The 17,690-nt window shown below is 46.5% G+C and overlaps 1 protein-coding gene across 5 annotated transcripts in view; it reads right to left on the bottom strand.

Annotated features, from left to right (window-relative positions):
• Positions 1–17,690, bottom strand: part of LDLRAD4 (low density lipoprotein receptor class A domain containing 4) — a 295,378-nt gene that overhangs the window by 10,359 nt on the left and 267,329 nt on the right. For 2 of the 5 annotated variants that reach the window (XM_074899280.1, XM_074899281.1), the window contains 2 exons: positions 12,379–12,533; positions 1,152–1,205 (listed from right to left, as the gene is read on the bottom strand). In XM_074899280.1, the coding sequence (XP_074755381.1) occupies positions 1,152–1,205; positions 12,379–12,533 (209 nt within the window). Of the gene's footprint in view, positions 1–1,151; positions 1,206–12,378; positions 12,534–15,620; positions 16,224–16,316; positions 16,416–17,690 lie in introns of those variants that run through there. The other 3 variants (XM_074899284.1, XM_074899282.1, XM_074899283.1) reach the window with 3 other exon arrangements.

Raw genomic sequence — 17,690 nt, 5'->3', positions numbered from 1 at the left:
CTTCTCTCTGCCACCTATATTAAGAGATTAAACCCAGCAGATATTGGGCACACATGCTCCCACACACATGCATGTGAAAAAAAGAGGTAGCAGTGGCAGGAAGGATCTAAAACAAGATGCTTGAGAATGGCTTCACAAAGGAAGACCAAGACCCCACACAACTCCTCTGACATTAAAACATGCAGAGCCAAGAGAAAATAAATCTCTGAACATAGAAATACATTCCCTCTACTCTCAACAACTGCCTAGTTCTACAAAAATGTCCCAATACCAAATTTCAGTTGCAGTCTGAGTCTCTCCTTCCTACTCAATGTAATACCCTGCATCACCAATGAATTCAGATGGTCATTTTAGTACATTTTGTGAAGGCTCAACATATTCTCACGCCTTCACTACTAAAGTATCAGGTGTCCTCCTCCCCCACAGTTCTCAGCCAGAACTCAGCCTCCAGGAAGGACCTACAAAGCTTCTGTACTGTGAGTAGAAAACATGTCCCTGGCAAATTAAGGCCTGGAAGAGTTCAAGATACTCTGAGAGAAGCTATTGCTCCTCACTTGGTCTATCCCAGATCTTAGACAGACACATCAGCTTCTTAGATCTAGATCTACCAAACAACTTTTCTCATTTTTGGGTCCATGCAGGGTCTTTAGCCCCTGACCCTCACAGGGTGCAGGGCCTGGAAGTTCTGCTGGAGAGCTGGACCATCTGGAACAATACACCCATAAATTATCCCACAGACCAAGAATCTTGCTAGCTGGGAGACAATGGTGAGAGAATGTGCGCTGTAAATCCAAGAAACATCAGGGAGAAGAGCAAGTGGTCTCCCAGCTTCCACTGAACACTCAAATTACTGAGCCACTGCATGAGAGAGACACCTCTACCACGTACCTGTGAATGACTACTATGATAGAGGGAGCTCCTGATGGAAATGAGGTGTCCGGCAAGCAGAATTTTGTTCATTTAATGAAAAAGTCTTAGGCATTTATGAAACACGAGTTAAGCCAGGCTCAGATATCCAAAAGAACTTGGCTCTTGGTCTACACTAAAAAAGCTTTATTTACTGAATAGATGCATATTTTTGAAAGACCCAAATACACATTACAGGAAAGAGGAAAGTATGCTGGTGAAGATAGTAAGAAATCTTTCTGTACCTCTGAAGCACCCTGGCGTGAAACCGAGCTTTCTGAAGGCCACAAGCACCCCTCCTGGAATGTAGAAGAAAACAACAAAAGATGTAAAATTAATAGATCACATCACCATCCTGCCTCAATACCACAACTCTGACAAGCAGTAAGCTTCTAAGGACTGGCTGTCTCCACCTACAGAGTGGTGATCAACAAGCAACATTCCATCCCTTTCTTTCCAAAACTAGAGCAAACAGCAGCTCTACACCCAAGCAAGTCAAGCTTGCTCCATTTTACAAGTGCTGAGACGCCATCCACAGCACCCAGCCTCACAGGTTGTAAGGATGTGGCAAGCTGATTGCAGCTACAAACACATGGCAACATGCAGAGATGACGAGACACTTCAGCACTTGCATGCTGAGTGGGTACCTGTCACCTCCCAACCTGTGACAAGGCCACATCAGCAAGCTCAGCAGGTCTGATGAAGCTCACCTGCCAGCCAGGATCCCAGCTGTATACCAGAGCCAACAGTTTGCAACAAAACCTGGTGTCTGTAATCTCAGTAAAGTGTCAGTCACTCTAAACCCAGGTATATACTGGTCAAAACTGTCAGTTGCCCAGTTCCTACCAAAACCAGTAATTAAGCAGCTGAGATTCCAGCCACCAGCTCCCCTCTTCAACCACTTCCCTGACCACCTTCTCAAGCCAAAGTATTTTCTTTCTCACGCCTCGAAAGGCTGTTCTGACACTGGCCCTGCACTTACAGCAGAATAAAAAGGTGAAGAACAGTATGTCAATAAGGGAAAACAGCTTAAGGTGTATCTTTATTTTTCTTCTCAATTAATTGTTTAGCAGTAACTACTCCAATGGATTCATTTTACTAGAAAATTTAGAAGCTGAAAAGGACACAGCAGCTATAAAGCACAGAATTGCAATCTTGATGCAAAAAGAGAAAATCAAGACATTGTATGGTCATGACTATTTTCTTGGTGCTAATTCAAGTTTTAGTATTTTATAGACATAAGAAATTTCAGGAACAGGAAGGAAAATGCATACTGTCCCCAAAAGCATTACCCTGTATAGACTACTTTCAAATCTTACTGTACTACTACTTCTCACCATAGCATCTTTCAACATATTTCAGATGTAAAAATAGACCTAACTAGATGTTCATCATGACACTCAGAGACCAAAAGCCGTCTGTGATCTTGTCAGGAGAGTCCACCACAGAGGAAAGCTGCTCTAAAAGGAATCTCCCACAGGATCCAGCTCTTAATGGAAATGCTTTGAATAACAAAGCTGGTCAAACACTTCTCCTCTGTAGCTTTGGAGAGCAGAGATGGAGGGAGGCTGACAACTGCAATTATTTACAACTTCCCTTTGCAAGTACTCCTATTTGCATAGGCCTGATATGACAAACCTTAAGTAGATTCATGTATTTGAGTGACTATAAGGTTTGGTCAACAGAAGAAATTGCAACTGCATGCATATACGTATATACATACTTGTATCCACCTTCCTTTCCACCCCTCCATTGCCCAGATGCCCTCATTTTGAAATATCTGAGGGTGTATTTGGATAATTAAAGACAATCAGGATATCAGCAGCTGACCCAGCAGGCTCCAAATCTGTTGCAATTGTTAAGTAAAACATACTAGTCACAGCTAAAGCACTCAATTAATTGCCCATGAACTACAGGCCATACACAGCCCAACAGCAGATTCCTGAGTCATCGTTTGAAAAATACTATAGTGCGTAGCTTTACGCTTAGCCTAACTGTCTCGGTCCCACCTTTAATATGTTCAGGCTTAGGAGAGGAAAAAAGGCAAAAGCACTGACCCAATACAGTAAGAAATTCAAGCTGCCACCACCACTCATATTACTTAAAACTGCCTTATAGAAGAGATTTTCCTATGTGGAAGTGGAAAAAGTAATTCCCATCCTAGGGCCCATCTCCCCTCAGGCAGGAGAGTAAGAAGAGCCGAGGAAGATGGTACAGTATACAGAGAAGCACTCTTTGTGCCAAGATGGAGCAGGACCTGCATGCTGAGCCAAGGCACACAGACCTGGCACCAGCAACGTCAAACAGAAACAACTTGCTGGAAGAGCGGAGTTGCCCATTACTTCTACTGCTCATGCCTGAATCCCAGTACAGTAAAAGTCTCTGCCTGGAGACACTGTAGCTGCTACAGGGACCCCACATAGTGCAACCAGGATGCTGGGAGAGCCAGACCAAGACAACGAGACCAAGGCACTCCCCACTCTGAGGTATCTACTCGAGGAGGTAGACAGCCTGGGACACGGTTGAACTACAAGGTTGTGAAATCCCTAGGATGCAAGGACGTGTAACAACACAGGCTCTGTGACAATGTGTCCTACAGCCCACCTGTAGCTACTCCCTTCCCTAAGAAGGTTTCCTCTGGTGAGAGCAGCAGCCAATCCCCAATAAGATCTATATCCCAGGAACCAGAGGAACTCCCCAAGCATATGCCTGGGTAGCACGTGCTCAGCGTGCCCACACCTGGAAAACACCAGGCTCACACACCATGTGCAGACCAACCTCACCATGCATACGTGGTCAGTCCAGGGCCACAGTACAAGATTCTCTCATCACCAGTAGAATAAGCCCAGACTAACTAGCCCCAGATAGGAAAAGGCACTACAGTCTTACTTAGTGCATGAACAAAGCTTAAAATGGGCAGCAAGAGAGCCAAGGAGCTGACAAACAACTGAATTTCCTGCACTCAGCTATAGAGGAATCCTTGAATCCTTCTAGGACATGAACTTACTGTACAGTAACCTGCAGCGACAAATGCAAACATGTAGAGGGACTTCCTAAAGTTTAAGAAAGCACTGTGACAACATGGGAAGCAGAGTACAGAGAGAAGAAAAAGAAAGAGAGAGAAAGAGAGACATGGATAACATGTCAATGATTAACTATAAATATAAATCCCACGGAGCCATTCATAAGTATTTGAGGGATACAACAGAACAGGAAAATAATTTATGCTTAATATCACGTAGTAGATACTAGACATGTAAAAGGATAATTTTTACATAGCATGTATTTCATTAGGTGTCTCTGAGCCAGACTCAGTAGCTCACTAAGCTGTCAGCTCTTGCTTCAGGGCTGGCTTGGGAACTGCCAGCTCAGAGCAAAGACAGACTCTGCTTAGGTCTGTCCACAATCGCTTATTCAGACATGCCTTTCTGCTAACATCCCAAGCGTAAAAGTTTGGAAATTAATAAAAATTTAACACACTGAAGTGCTTTGCTGAATCTTGCCCTGCAATGCTATATAGGGGGTTTCTGCACTTAACCTTCTATAGATAAACCCTATCTCCTCTACAGAGGGTGGGATCTCTCTGGAAAAAAAAAAAAAAAAAAAAGAGAGAACTGTAACTGAACAGGTGCCTGCCCCACCTTCCCAATTTTGGTCTTCTCAGTCATTCTGCCTTCCTGAAATTGCTGCATCTACCACAGCAGACTTACTATCTACCTATCTCAAGCCTTCATATCGGGGAAATGCTCCCTCCCCTGCACTGGGTAGATACAACCTAACCCAAGGGTTGGTGTCCACCTACCCCCCTGTTCTTGGGGGGATGGCAGCAGGTCGAGAGAAGAAAGGAAAAACCTCAGTGCTGCAGAAGAAGATATCCACAGGACTTTTTTTACCCCAAGACACAGATGTAAGAAACAACGTGCTGGGACTGCCATGAACAATCTGGGGTGACTTGCACTGAAGGAAAATGCTACTTCTTGCTCTCTCCTTGTCCCTCTACTTACAGACCTCCATTTGACAGCTGATATGTTTCCCTGTGATCAGTGAAAATCAGGTAAAAACTGTCAGGACTCGTATTCATATTCCTTCATATTGTTTCTCTCTTTATTATTCAAAAACCCAAGGTAGATTGGCCTAACAATAAAAACAACCTGCTTTCAACAACTTCTCACTCCATGACTTCTCATCCTGCAAGCAAGATGAGATTGGGCACAGGCAATGCAGCTCAGCAGGACAGCTAACCAGCCGCCAGGCCTGGCACAAGCTCGCAGCTCCAGCACCGCACCGCCTGGCATCACGCCGAGAGGCACTTCCCAGCTAGCAGATCCAGCGCTGGCAGTCCTGCTCGATGGCCCCTTGCACAAAATGCCTGGGGATTTGTACAAGTAGTTCTCAGGTATGTGCAAGCAAGCCTAAACTTGAGCAAACACAACTAACCCATTCTTTTTCTGTGGGCAATATATAAAATCTACCTGCTTCTTATAGGTTCCCAATAGCTAGTCACTTCAACTCACTCCTTAAAAGAGACTAAAGGTCTTCAGGTGTAAGCTTCAGTATGTGAAAGTAACTGGAAAGGAAAGCTTATGTATTTCTTTCCTATGCTGTATTCATTTTAAACATTGCTAGGTTTTTGAATGAAAAAAGATGGTCTCCATGGTAAATCCCAGCTCCTACAAATAACACCAAGGCAACAAAAATCCAGCTACATCTTTTGCTGACTTTTGCCATTCCTGGGTCTCATGATAATTTACAGAAATTCATTTTGCAATTAGGTTTTGAAATAACAGCACCATTTAATAAATTCAGCTGGGTGATTACTTATTTTATGGTAATGATTATTTAACTCAATATTTAGAACTTAGGAGACTGGATAAACCCAAGATAATTTGCATTTTAGAAAGGTTTATAGCCTCTAGAATTAAACAGTTTAGGAAGATGATTTTTTCAGGCCATTTTTAAACACTGTACTTCCTGGACCACACAATGTCATCCAACTACCTCAGCTGAGCATCAGCACATTGACAGGCAGCAGGAAAGAAATTTAACAGAAGAATTTTAATTCCAGATGAATTGTAGGTAAAAAAAAATTTATGCTCAGCAAGAAGAATTCCTCAAACTGTAGTGAAACAAAAGCATCCCCATTCTGTTTTTTGCTGGGATAGTTATTATTCTTCATAGTAGCTAGTACAGGACTATGTTTCGAATTTGTGCTGGGAAGAGCGTTGCTAATACTGTAATGTTTTCTACTGCTGAGCAGTGCTTATGCAATGTCCAGGTCTTTTCTGCTCCTCACCCCACCCACGAGCAGGCTGGGGGTGCACAAGAAGTTGGGAGGGGACACAGCCAGGACAGCTGACCCCAACTGACCAAAGGGGTATCCCAGAACATATGACACCATGCTCAACATATAAAGCTGGGGGAAGAAGGAGGGAGGAGGGAACATTCAGGGTTATAGTGCTTCTTCCCAAATAACCGTTACATGAGATGGAGCCCTGCTTTCCTGGAGATGGCTGAACACCTGCCTGCTGATGGGAGGTGGTGAATGAATTCCTTGTTTTGCTTTGCTTTGACTGTGCATGCAGCTTTTGCTTTACCTATTAAGCTGTCTTTATATCAGCTCATGAGTCTTCTTACTTTTACCCATCTAATTCTCTTCCCCATCCCTCTGGGAATAAGTGGCTGTGTGGCACTTAGTTGCTAGCTAGGTTTAAACCACAACGATCCCATATAATCCAAACTTTGCTTTTTAACTGACTCTTAAGGAGATTTTCAGTTTTTCCTCTGCTTTCTAGCTTCTGAGAATTAGAGCTCTGCCTGAAATTTTATTTCCTGGGAAACAAAAGTCAGTTTTTCATTTTCTGAAATGTATTACAGGTATTAATAAGGTCCCTTTTTTCCCCTCGATTAAACTTTTTTTTTTAAATATGCATATATATATACACACGAACACACACAGCTTTTCTGCAAATGAAGTGTTTCAGGTAGCAGTGTAGTTTCTGATTTTGGCCCTAGGTGGCAGTGATACATTACGCCACATTAAAGCAGTGGCTTGCTCAAAATGCCCCGGGAAGGCACAGGGGCTCGTTCCTCCCTGCCTCTTCCTGAGCGATACAGACCATCACAGCTCTGAAGATTGCAACATTTTCCCTGCCGAACACAAGCAAAGCAAACTATTGCGTTGCCTCCAACAGAATGACAAATATTGCAGGAGGATTGCTCTTTCCTTTAAAAGCTGTGTTTCCCCAAGGGCAGGAAAGGTTACAGCATCTGGCAGAGCAGTGCGCAGTACCAAGGAGAAGTACTAGAAAGAGGTAATTACGGACAGCGCCAAACCTCTCACATGTAGTCCGCCTCCCTACACTTACAGCAATTATTTCTGTTACTTAATGCTTTAAAACTTTTATTTCCTCAACTTCACAGCACTTTACCACTTTAAGTAATCCTCATTTCATCCAAGTGAAGGAAATAAGTACCATTAGCCTTCCTCCTTTATTTGGAGATGAAGCAAGTTGCCCAAGGTGACACACTGAGTCAGGAGCCACCCAAAGCCAGCATTCCTCACTTCTAGTCCTACCTGCAGGTTTCCTAGACAATCCTGCTCTTATTAAAGATGTTCTGACTTTATTGTGGTAGACTTCAAAGAGCAGGAGCCAGTGCACGCTGTCCCTCCTGGCAGCACTCCCCAAAGAGAGGCAAGCCCATGCCCCTAACGCAGACGGCAGGAGAACACAGCGCTCGTCCAGCTCCTGACAACTGATGCCTGGTGTAAAGGAAAAGGTTTGGCAAAGCAGGGTGGTCTACAGCACTCACACCCTCTCCCGGGTAGAGAGTGGGTTCTTGTTCCTAGTGAGAGATTTTCCTTCTTTCGCGCATGTCAGTAAGAAAATGAGAATCAGTGGGCCAGGGATGCCAGCAGGGAACAGAAGGAATAATGCTAACACCGGTAGGGAATAATTTAAATGGCAAAGAGGCAAGACTAACATTTGAAATCACTGACAAATCCCTGGAGTTGTCAATATTATTGAGTATTTTCTGTCACCCTCCTGATGTTCCCCTTTTATTCTGAAATAGCTGTTCCAAGGAGGAGGGCAGTATTTTTACAGCTGTGCTCCTAGAGCTTAGCATTCAAGATGGGCGTTATCAATGCAGGTCCTAATGCAAGCTGACTAGCCCTAGCAGCGACGCTGCCCTCAGTGCTGGGAGGCAGGGGCTGGTCAGGGTGAGCATCTTATGTGATGGATGCAAGCACTTTGTTGCCAGGAGTGGGCCTGGGGCAGTTCAAGTGTTCAGTACTCCCTCAACATCCACTTACAAGAGGAAAAAAAAACCCCACAAAGACAGAAGCCACCAGGATGGGGAGAAGGAATCAATTTAGGAACATCAGAACCTCGTTAAGTACCTCCCTGTAAGTCAAAGTCACTTAGTTAATCTCTTTTCTCTTAACGTCCCCCTGGAAATCACTGGTGATGACACTAAGAGTTAATCATCAGAAAGCAAGATTTATCTTGGTTTTATCCCATCAAACAGCAGAGTGCTGCAGCAGCTGCAGCTCCCTACATTCCAACAGGATGGTTTTGGTTACCAACAATGCTGCTCTCCCAGTACAATGTCAGTCCTCCCAAGGCACCGCTAGCAACACACACCTTCCCTGGGACATCACACACACACACCCTGTGCACAGATGTGCCTTTCCAAGGCTGCCACATTGCTCTGCCCTCAAAGTCCCCAGCACTGCTGGTAGCATCAGCCACTCCACGGGAGAGGTTGTGTCGTCTTGAGTGAAGGCAGCCCTGGGGATGCTCCTGGTATGCTCCATACGCTACAGCCTTCGCACCCTTCTCAGGTGCTCTGCAAACCTTGGATGGCTCCCAGCTGTGAAGCCAAACACTGCTGATGGATCAGTCACTAGGGGGAAATATGCAGTGTCGATACATCCAGTGTGACACAGACACCACTCAGTACTGTGCCGCTCTTACCAACACTGCTATCACTCAGCATTGTTCCACCTCTCATGTTATGACCCAAAAAAACCTCGTATTTCTGCTAATGTTAAACGGGCTTTGAATGTTTTAATATCCACACCAGGAGACGCCAGGGCCTGCCATGGGAAGGGAGGCAACACCCTTGGCAGCACTGCTGCAGAAGCACCCCGGACTCCTGAGCACTCAAAGGCTGTCCTGCTCCTGTCATCTGTTTAACACCTCAGCACACTAACCAGTGGAATAAAACAAAAACCAGGGGAAAGATTGGAAAGATGAGACTTCAGACATGATGAAAAGGAAAAGGCAGACAACAACAACAAAAAAAATCATTTACAGAACAGAAACAAGTACTTTTCTGCATGTACTTGTCAGAGAAACTTTTTTTTTCCCCGGGATCAGTCTCTTTTCTGCCCTTTGAGTGTCACTAACATTTGTTGTTCCAGTGATCTTTCATCTTTTTAATACTCTAATTTCTGAACTTGAGAGACAATGACAATTTAAAATTTCCAGGCCTTTTTTTAAAAAAAAACCATTAAGTTCAGCCAGACAAAGAAACCCACAAATACCTTTTATTTCATTATTTTGGAGGCTTGACCCCATGCATTTTACAGATATGAGGTTGGCAGTAAAGGCAGTAGATAATTTATCTGTTCATTTCTATTACTCTGGTTCTCCTAGAAAGCATAAGAGATCATCCGTTTGATAGTTGGTCTTTACAGGGCCAGAAATCTGTGCAACTCAGCCACAGCTCAGCTGTTGGAAGGCATGATTATCTAGAAATAAGACAAGCTTGAAGAAAAGGAAAATTGAGGGTAACAGAAGGACAAAAAAAGGCCCATATGAATAGGAAAGGCATGTTTCTGCATCCTGATACAACTCTGCTACCTGAGTTATGTGAAGGGGGGTTCACTTTATAGTTCACTAGTCAACAGTCAATTAATTTGCTTTGCCATTTTCTTTTAAGATATACGGCTGAACTTCCTCTATTTCCATTCACTATTTCTCCGTCAACAGAAGGCCTGAGTCGGAATGATATTTTCTTCACACATTAGGAGTTAATAAACATTTAAAACTGTTCTCAGAGTTTATATACCATTAAAAAAAAACAATCCCTTGGAAGAGAAACCACTTATCAATAGCATTTACACAGAACAAGGCCTTTCTGATTTTAAAAAAATTGTATTTTAAAAGTGTATAATCTAACCTGAATCTTACTGCTCATGCTATCTATTTACACTGTGCAACTCACTCTGCCATGGACAATGAGAACAGACTGGTCATTTCCTGTTTCACACCACAGAGCAAGTGCTTTAGTTTCCCAACCCTTGTGCACCACACACTGCTTTTAGGTTTGCACCGCAAGCAGTGCACAACCAGTTTCCATCGGAATTTCCTTCTAACGCCCAAGACAAAAGAAAATTCAAACATATCTGACATCTGACCTCAGAGACCTCCAAAGCCTCATTCCCCACAAGTATGACCTCCTTTTAAGAACAGCTTCAGCTTATCAGAAATCCAGATGAGTAAGTGATGACAAATCTACACCAGAGATTTTTCAGAAGAATTAGTAACCAATTTTTGCCAACCAACCATCAATTCCCGTGAAGTGCTCAATTGGCTGTGATTATCATTACTTGCAAGGGTGCCATCAAACTGAAACTGAGTCAGTGGTTTAAATATGATTTAAGAGCAGTTCTGGATACTAAAGTGGCTCCCAAGTCCCCACTGCCAAATTGTGTGTTATTCTTCACAAAAAGGTGATGTTTCCTCCCTTGTTTCCAAGAGAAAAGGCACCATCCACTCTGGTAACAGACAATACTAACGAACCATACAAAGGAAATAATGGGTTACTTCACACATTTGACAGCTTACAGCAGTTTTAAAAGATTTGTGAAGATGAAAATGCATTTCCTTTATCTCAAACTATTTAATTTTAGGTACTTGTAGCAATTATAGCTAACATTTTTCAGGCAAAACTGTGGTTCTTTAATTACGGCATCCATTTCAAAGCAACACTCAAATTAATCTAGCCAATTTTTCCAGCCCTGAAGTCCATAAGGTTAAGGCTTGACAAGTTCCAGTTTTGTCTGTAACCAAATTAAATCTAAATATTCCTGCACTCTTAAAATGTTAGGGAATGAGGTGACTTCCTCTTGAGGAGACAGCTCCTTTCCTCTCCACACAGCCACCAGGGTAAGAGCTGTTCACCCCAGCAAAGGGGTGCAGGTGATGTGCTAAGCGAGAGCTTTGGAGACCCTGCACTCATCACATTTTACAGCTGGCTTTCAGCAGGGAGCTGCCAATTGCCAGGACTGTCAGGCTGGACTGCTGCATCCCTGCCTCCTCTTCTACCACTGCTCCCTCCCCTGCCCGGGCACTTTGCTCACTCATCTGGCTGAAATATAACTGTGAAAAAAGAAGTAATTAATGTTCAGCCAGATCAGCTCCCTGAGGTCTCACCACCACCTTGGTAGCTCCCTAAGGAGCAAACACAGGACCAAGGATGGAAAGAAAGGAGAGACTGTGAACTTTACAACTGGTATAAGCCATCACAGTACCGCACCTTCCAGTTACAATCGGACAGTTTTTTTGACAGTGAAATGAAATGAAGCTGTGAATCCAATGTGGTTGCCAGGAATTTAATGCATCAACCAGCGGTCACTTGGCCATCACAGTCAAAGAGGCCAAGGGCACCACTTCGAGGACATCCAAAGACACATCAGAAAAAGGACCTCCCTGCAACATCACAGGACACTGCTGGCACTGCCAGCTTGAGGGGTATATCTCAAGGTCAGGGACACCCTGCAGTTAACCCTCACAAGGGAGCAGTGCATCTCACTCAAACTCCTGGCTCACAAGGCAAGTTAAGCGCCCATTTACTGATAGGTTGACTAGGGACAGCCTTTGAAAGTCTTGACTGAGATTTGGTCTTAAGCCTTTAGCTCTGTAACAACACATCTTAACCACTCTGGGTCCTTGGAAGCATCATTTTCCTAATACTTTCTTGCTGTTTCAGTGAAACAAACACTATTTTCCTTGGCCGTTACTAGACCAGTGTTTTGGATACAGCAAGCAGTTATTGCAGCTTCACAAAACACTAACACTGATAAAGCCCCAGGATGTTAGTAAATATATGGAAAGTCACAACACCATGTATTTCAGATCTTAGTATCCAGTGATCTCCATTCATTTCCTCTCCACTCTCCTTCAGTTATAGCAGCAAACAGGATGTCACATCTGAACCTCCAAACGCAAAATTAAATACGCTACATGAAACACAGCAAGGTCTAAAAATAATCAAAGGTGGTATAACAAATTTATATTCCATTTTTTGTCCACTGACAAATACAACCTCAGCAAAAGAACTAACTATAGGACTAGAAGTAACATCAGAAGATTTTCCAGCAGTTGTCTGTACTCCTCAGGAGGCTTTGCTGCAGACCCGTATGGCACAAGGAGAAGGAATGTGGTGCAAGGGGCTCATACTCACCGTCTGCAAAGTTTCCTCCTGTCTTCTGCTTTGGCTCTGTCGGTTGATAAAGGAGCGTGTCGAGAGTTTGTAATGGTTCAACAAGCAGATGATCACTACCACCATAACAGTTATAACCACAATTATAATGATGATTTGAACAAACTCCAGTTCAGCTAAAACAAAGAAAAAAACAGAGAGGAAAATATGTCAATCACACACAGAATGTTACCCATCAAAGCAATAACCTGAAAACTCCTCAGCATTTCAAGATCGATCTGGAGCAAGATGCTCACTGCTGTCCATTTCACAAAGTCTTGCAAAGAAAAATGCATTCCAAAAGTAGGGAAATTACTCATTTTTTGGCATTGGTAATCAAATGGTATATTCACCTGGCTGCAGGTCAAAGCTAAAACTTTTTCGTGATCCTTTTCTGCAGCCTTCACAGGTAATAAGTTCTTCACCATAAACACCACAGACAAGTCTTTTAGATAGAACAGTAATTTCACTGGGGGAAAAAACCACTACACACACCACCACCACCCCCAAAACCCACCCTATTTTAATAGCCATCTGCAATGCTAATAGAGTCCAGAGGGCTCCACAGGCTTCAAAGCAGAGACCATGGAGAGAGGAATCTGGACACTATCTAGTAAGCTATCTTTTTTTTTTTTTTTTAAATCAGCAAAATCACATGAAAGCTACCTAAAACAAGTGGAAAACAAACTTTTTTCCTACTGAATCTACACACGATGTCTTTTTCAATTACTTCTCTCCAACTAGAGTAAAATTAACTTTTCTAGGACATTCCCATTCAGGTAAAAAATCTAAAAAGAGATCTGGCACTCTAAAACAAGATATGTTCCACTATGGTTAAAAATGAAACCGGGGCCTTGGCTGTTGCAAAGAGATACAATTACAATGAACTCCATCAGAGCCCCATCATCTTATCTGAAGTCCTGCCTATACCACAAATATTAAGTATATTTAGAAATGAGTCACTCTTGCACCCTTTTGGCTATACTGGAGCAGCAAGGATGAGCAACCTAAGGGGAGAAATTGCCCTTTGGAGTTACACAGTTGCTGATATTTCTATGGAAACTGCATTGCTCACAGGGGATGCTCTCATCTTGAAAGACAACTCCAGTTCACGGGAGGAGGTCTTTGGTTGCTAGGCTGGTAGAAAAAGCAAAGCAGCAGTGCGAGTTGCTCAGTTTCAATACTTTCCAAAAATGGCACTACTTCTGGGCACCAAAACATGAATTTTGGGGAACCGATATTAAATTTCCATTTAAAAAGCCAGTGAGGAAAGATAGATAACAAAACATAAAAACAAAAGGACAAAGCAAACAGAGAAGCTGTTTTCCCCTCTCTCTTATCTCTTCCATTTGTAGCCATCCTCAGCCTTCTGTGTAACAGCAGTACGCTTACGCAAACACAGCTCGACTATGAAGCTGAGCTAGAAAAATGCTGTTCACACATAAAAATCTAAAACCTGTGGTGGAACTAAAGAAAACCCAAGGCTTGTTCGCTATTCTAAGATCTCTTGCAAACAAAATTTCAGACTACAAGAGCTCTAAGTCCAGTGGAGGCTGGTGCTGAGGTCCAGCTGCTTGTCACAAGTTTTCAGTGGGCACAGGCATACCACCATCTAAGTGCTGAGGTTCTGTGACCATCTCAGTAGGAGTAATTAAATCTATTTGAGGCTAAAGAGAGAGTAAAGGGCAGCAATACATCTATCATTTAATTTCTCTTTGCTGTTAAGTACCATCCACTCATCATTAAGACCATGAAAAAATTTGATTAGTCAGTGCTTTGCTCTGCTTTTGCTGTCAATCCCATATGCAGTGCAGCAACCTCTTAGGTTTTTTTCCTCAAGTCATTGAAAGCTAACAATGTCAGCACCAAAAGAACAAAAAGCAGGAAGCATAGAACTAATTAAAAAACAAACCCATCAAAACCGCATTTAAGAAAAAAGTCAGTTTTTCTTGGCTCAGAAGCACAGTATACAGACTTGAAACAGTTGACAAGTGCTGCAATTCACATTCTGCAGCTCCTGAGGACTAAAAGGTTTCTTTACCCAAAAGATTTTTTTTTGGGTCCCTGTAATACTTTAGACTGGAAATTGAGAGACTGTTGCTAAAGGGCAACATGCAAAACAAGCAATGTTGATTTAGGCTTTCCTAGAATGCAAAGATCACTGGAATGACATGTTACTTCTCTATCTGCCAAGGGCAGAGTCTTCTAAATTTATCAAGGCCCCAGCATTTCAGTGGCAGGGGATGGAACCTCTCCTTTAGAAATAAATTACTGGGCCTGTGAGCATTTACCTTGGGGGGGAGGAAATAATTTGGAAATGTTTGACTAAAACATGGTCATACAACCATACAGTAAAGGAAATCAAAGCCACAGCACAAGGTGTGAGCACACAGGATTTTCCAAGTCCAGCTTTACATCACAAGCACTAAAATGCACAAAACACCTGATGTTCAAGAAGATTTCCTCACTGGGAAGTGGAGGGAAGGGAAAGAGGAAGGCAATTTTTAATCTCTTCCTCCTCTTGACAGCCTACCCTGCTACTCATTAGATTATTAACAGGAAAAAGCAAAGAGAGAAGAGCAGCAGCAGCCACCTCTCTTTACCGGCGCCGCTCAAGGAAATGGGGACACTTTTCTGGCAGCTACCGATGGGCACCGGGTGACTCCGGCCCCCACGTCGCCTCCTGCCCCGGGTGTGACAGGCTGCCACCTGCCAGGCGGGCATCTCCTCCTGCCCACTCTTCCTCTAAGTTAACTGGGAAAGGGACTGGGGGGGGGGGGGGGGGGGGGGGGGTGGAAGCTTTGGGAAGAGAGTGGTAACGATTTTAATTCCCTAAGTCTCCCTACCACACTCACACATACCTGTTTCTTCACGTGCAAGAAACAGTAATACTGATAACACTTTTTTCCCCAAGAGAATATTTTTCATAGCAAACACACGCTAAAAAAGGAACTATATATTGAATGAAGACACATTCGCAGAGGAGTATATAAAAAAAAATCATTTATAACCCTCTCAACAACCCCACAAGCGAAAGCGTCTGGACCGTCATCCTCAACCCTCCTCCACAGTCAGGCTCTGCCAGGCCAGGGGAGCCCCCCCTGCGCCCCAGGGCTCTGCCAGCGAGCGCCCTGGGCTCCAAGGGGGCTTCGCTCCGGTTAACGCGGGTACCGAGCTCGCAGCAGCCCAACCCGCCCGGCCACGCCAGACGGACAAACGGGTACCTCTGTCCAACAACAGGTCTTTTAACCGCGCATCCTTCACCGCTGTCCTGTTAAGCTGCTCACTGGACATGCTCGCCTCCGGCGGACGGGGGGCTCACGCCGCTCCGCCAGCCCGCGCGGCGGGCACCGCATCACCGGCAGCCCCAGGCTCCATCCAGCGAGGGGACACCGTCCTCGGGCTGCCCGCCCAGCCCAGCGCGGGGACGGACTGACAGAGCTCCGACAGACAGTCGGTCGGCCGCCCCTCTCCCCAGCGCACCGGCAGGGCCCAGCCCCGGCGCTCAGAGCGCAGCTACCGTGTACCGGCTGCTGCCGGCAGCGGGCGGCGCGCCGCGGCACGGCGGGAGAGGGCGGGCAGGGCCGGTACCGGCCGCTCTCGCCGCGTACACACACACACGCCCCCCCACCCGCCCCCCGGCGCTCCCAGCCGCGCGTGTGCACGGACACGAGAGACGCCTTTGGGCTCCTGACGGCGGGGTCCCGGAGCAAAATTAATAAAAACGCCAAAAAATAATTTAAAAAAAAAATAACCGGCGAGATAAAAAAAAAAAAAAACCAAAACACCAACAAAAGAATCCAAGACCGAACCCCACGGCGCCCCGCTCCTCCCCGAGCCCCGCCGCGGGGCCTAAGAAGGAGGGAGGGCGAGAGGGAGGGAAGAAGGGAGGGAGGGAGGGAGGAAGGTGCGTAGCTTACCCGCGCCGCCGCCCCGCCGCTCTTTAAGCCCGGCCCGGCCCGGCGGGCGCTCGGGGCGCCCCGGCTCTTCCGCCTGCCCCGGCCCGTCGCGCCTGCGCCGCCGCCGCCGGCCCCGCCCCGCCCCGCCCCCGCGCGCGTGCCCCCGCCCCGCCGTCACGCGCCCGCCCCGGGCGCCGCCGCCGCCGCCGCCGGCCCCCGCGGGAGCGCGGGCAGGGGATAAGCGGCACACCCTCCCCGAGGTGTGCAGCGCTCTCCGGACCCCGCGCCCGTCCCCTTCCCGTTCACTTCCGAAGGCACCGGCAAGGACAGGGCACCTCGAACCCGGGCCCCGTCCCACACCGCGGGGACGCAACCGGCGGCAATGACCACGGAAACCGTGCGCAGGAGCCGCACGGCTGCAGTGTTAGTGGGCAGCGCTTTAGGGAGGCGGCGGGGGGCAAAGTACTGGGGAGACACATCCTGGTGCGGTACCGCAGAGCGGTGACCGCCAGAGGCGATCAGCCCGTCGCCTCATCCACACGCACAAGTTAAACAGAAGAACGGAGCGGAAGGGGAAGGAACCGGAGATTTTGTGACTCGGGTTCGCGCCGCGTGTGTGTTTCTTTGGCAAAACTCCCGGCGCCGGCAGCCTCTGCCGTGCCCTTAACCCCGCTGCCGGCCCCAGAGCCAGCCTTTCCGGCTCGGCTCTTTCTCAGGCGGGTCCGTTTCCCGTCCCAATCCCAACCCGTACTCCCGGTCGGAGCACCACGATGGAGGCCAGTAGCAGGGACTTGACCCGCCGCTGCTGCTCCCAGGAGCAGCACAGCCCCACAGCGTCCCTGCCACACCACGAAGCCCTCTCAGCACCATGTCCCTCTTGAGCGCTATGTCCCTCAACTCCCGGGGTGTTCCCTCCTGTACCTGATTCACCGGCATGGCCGAGCCCTCCTCTCCTTCCTAGTCACTTCTCTGGATGCTGGTAGCATCCCCAAAGCACTGGATAAGACCAGCGCGTGTCTACGTGAGCAGGGAAAGAGAGTTCGCCCTCTGGTCTGCACTTAGCCAGGTCCTGGGAGCTGCTGGAGGCAGAGGAGCTGGGCTGCAGCGCTGGCGAGGCCCCATGTCCCGCTTCGGGCGGGCTGGCTGGCTCAGCACGGCCCCACGCCGGCACCGCTCCCCCCCCTCGCAGCACAGCCGCAACGGGCCAAGCCCCCAGAACATGCTCTGGGGCCCACCATGGAGAAAGACCCTCTGCTCCCCACGCCTCGCAGATCTGCAAACCCCATGGACCAGTCTCAAAGGATGAAGGAGCAAAAACCGGGAGGGGAAGGAGGCCGACAGGAGTGGGCCTGCTTATGGTCACCCATCAAGCTAGCACTAGGAAGAGTCAGGGAG

The sequence above is a fragment of the Athene noctua genome, chromosome 2 (assembly GCF_965140245.1).
Source record: "Athene noctua chromosome 2, bAthNoc1.hap1.1, whole genome shotgun sequence".
NCBI lineage: Eukaryota > Metazoa > Chordata > Aves > Strigiformes > Strigidae > Athene > Athene noctua.
Note: the sequence above shows the minus strand (reverse complement) of the source record. Positions and strands in the feature narration are given on the sequence as shown.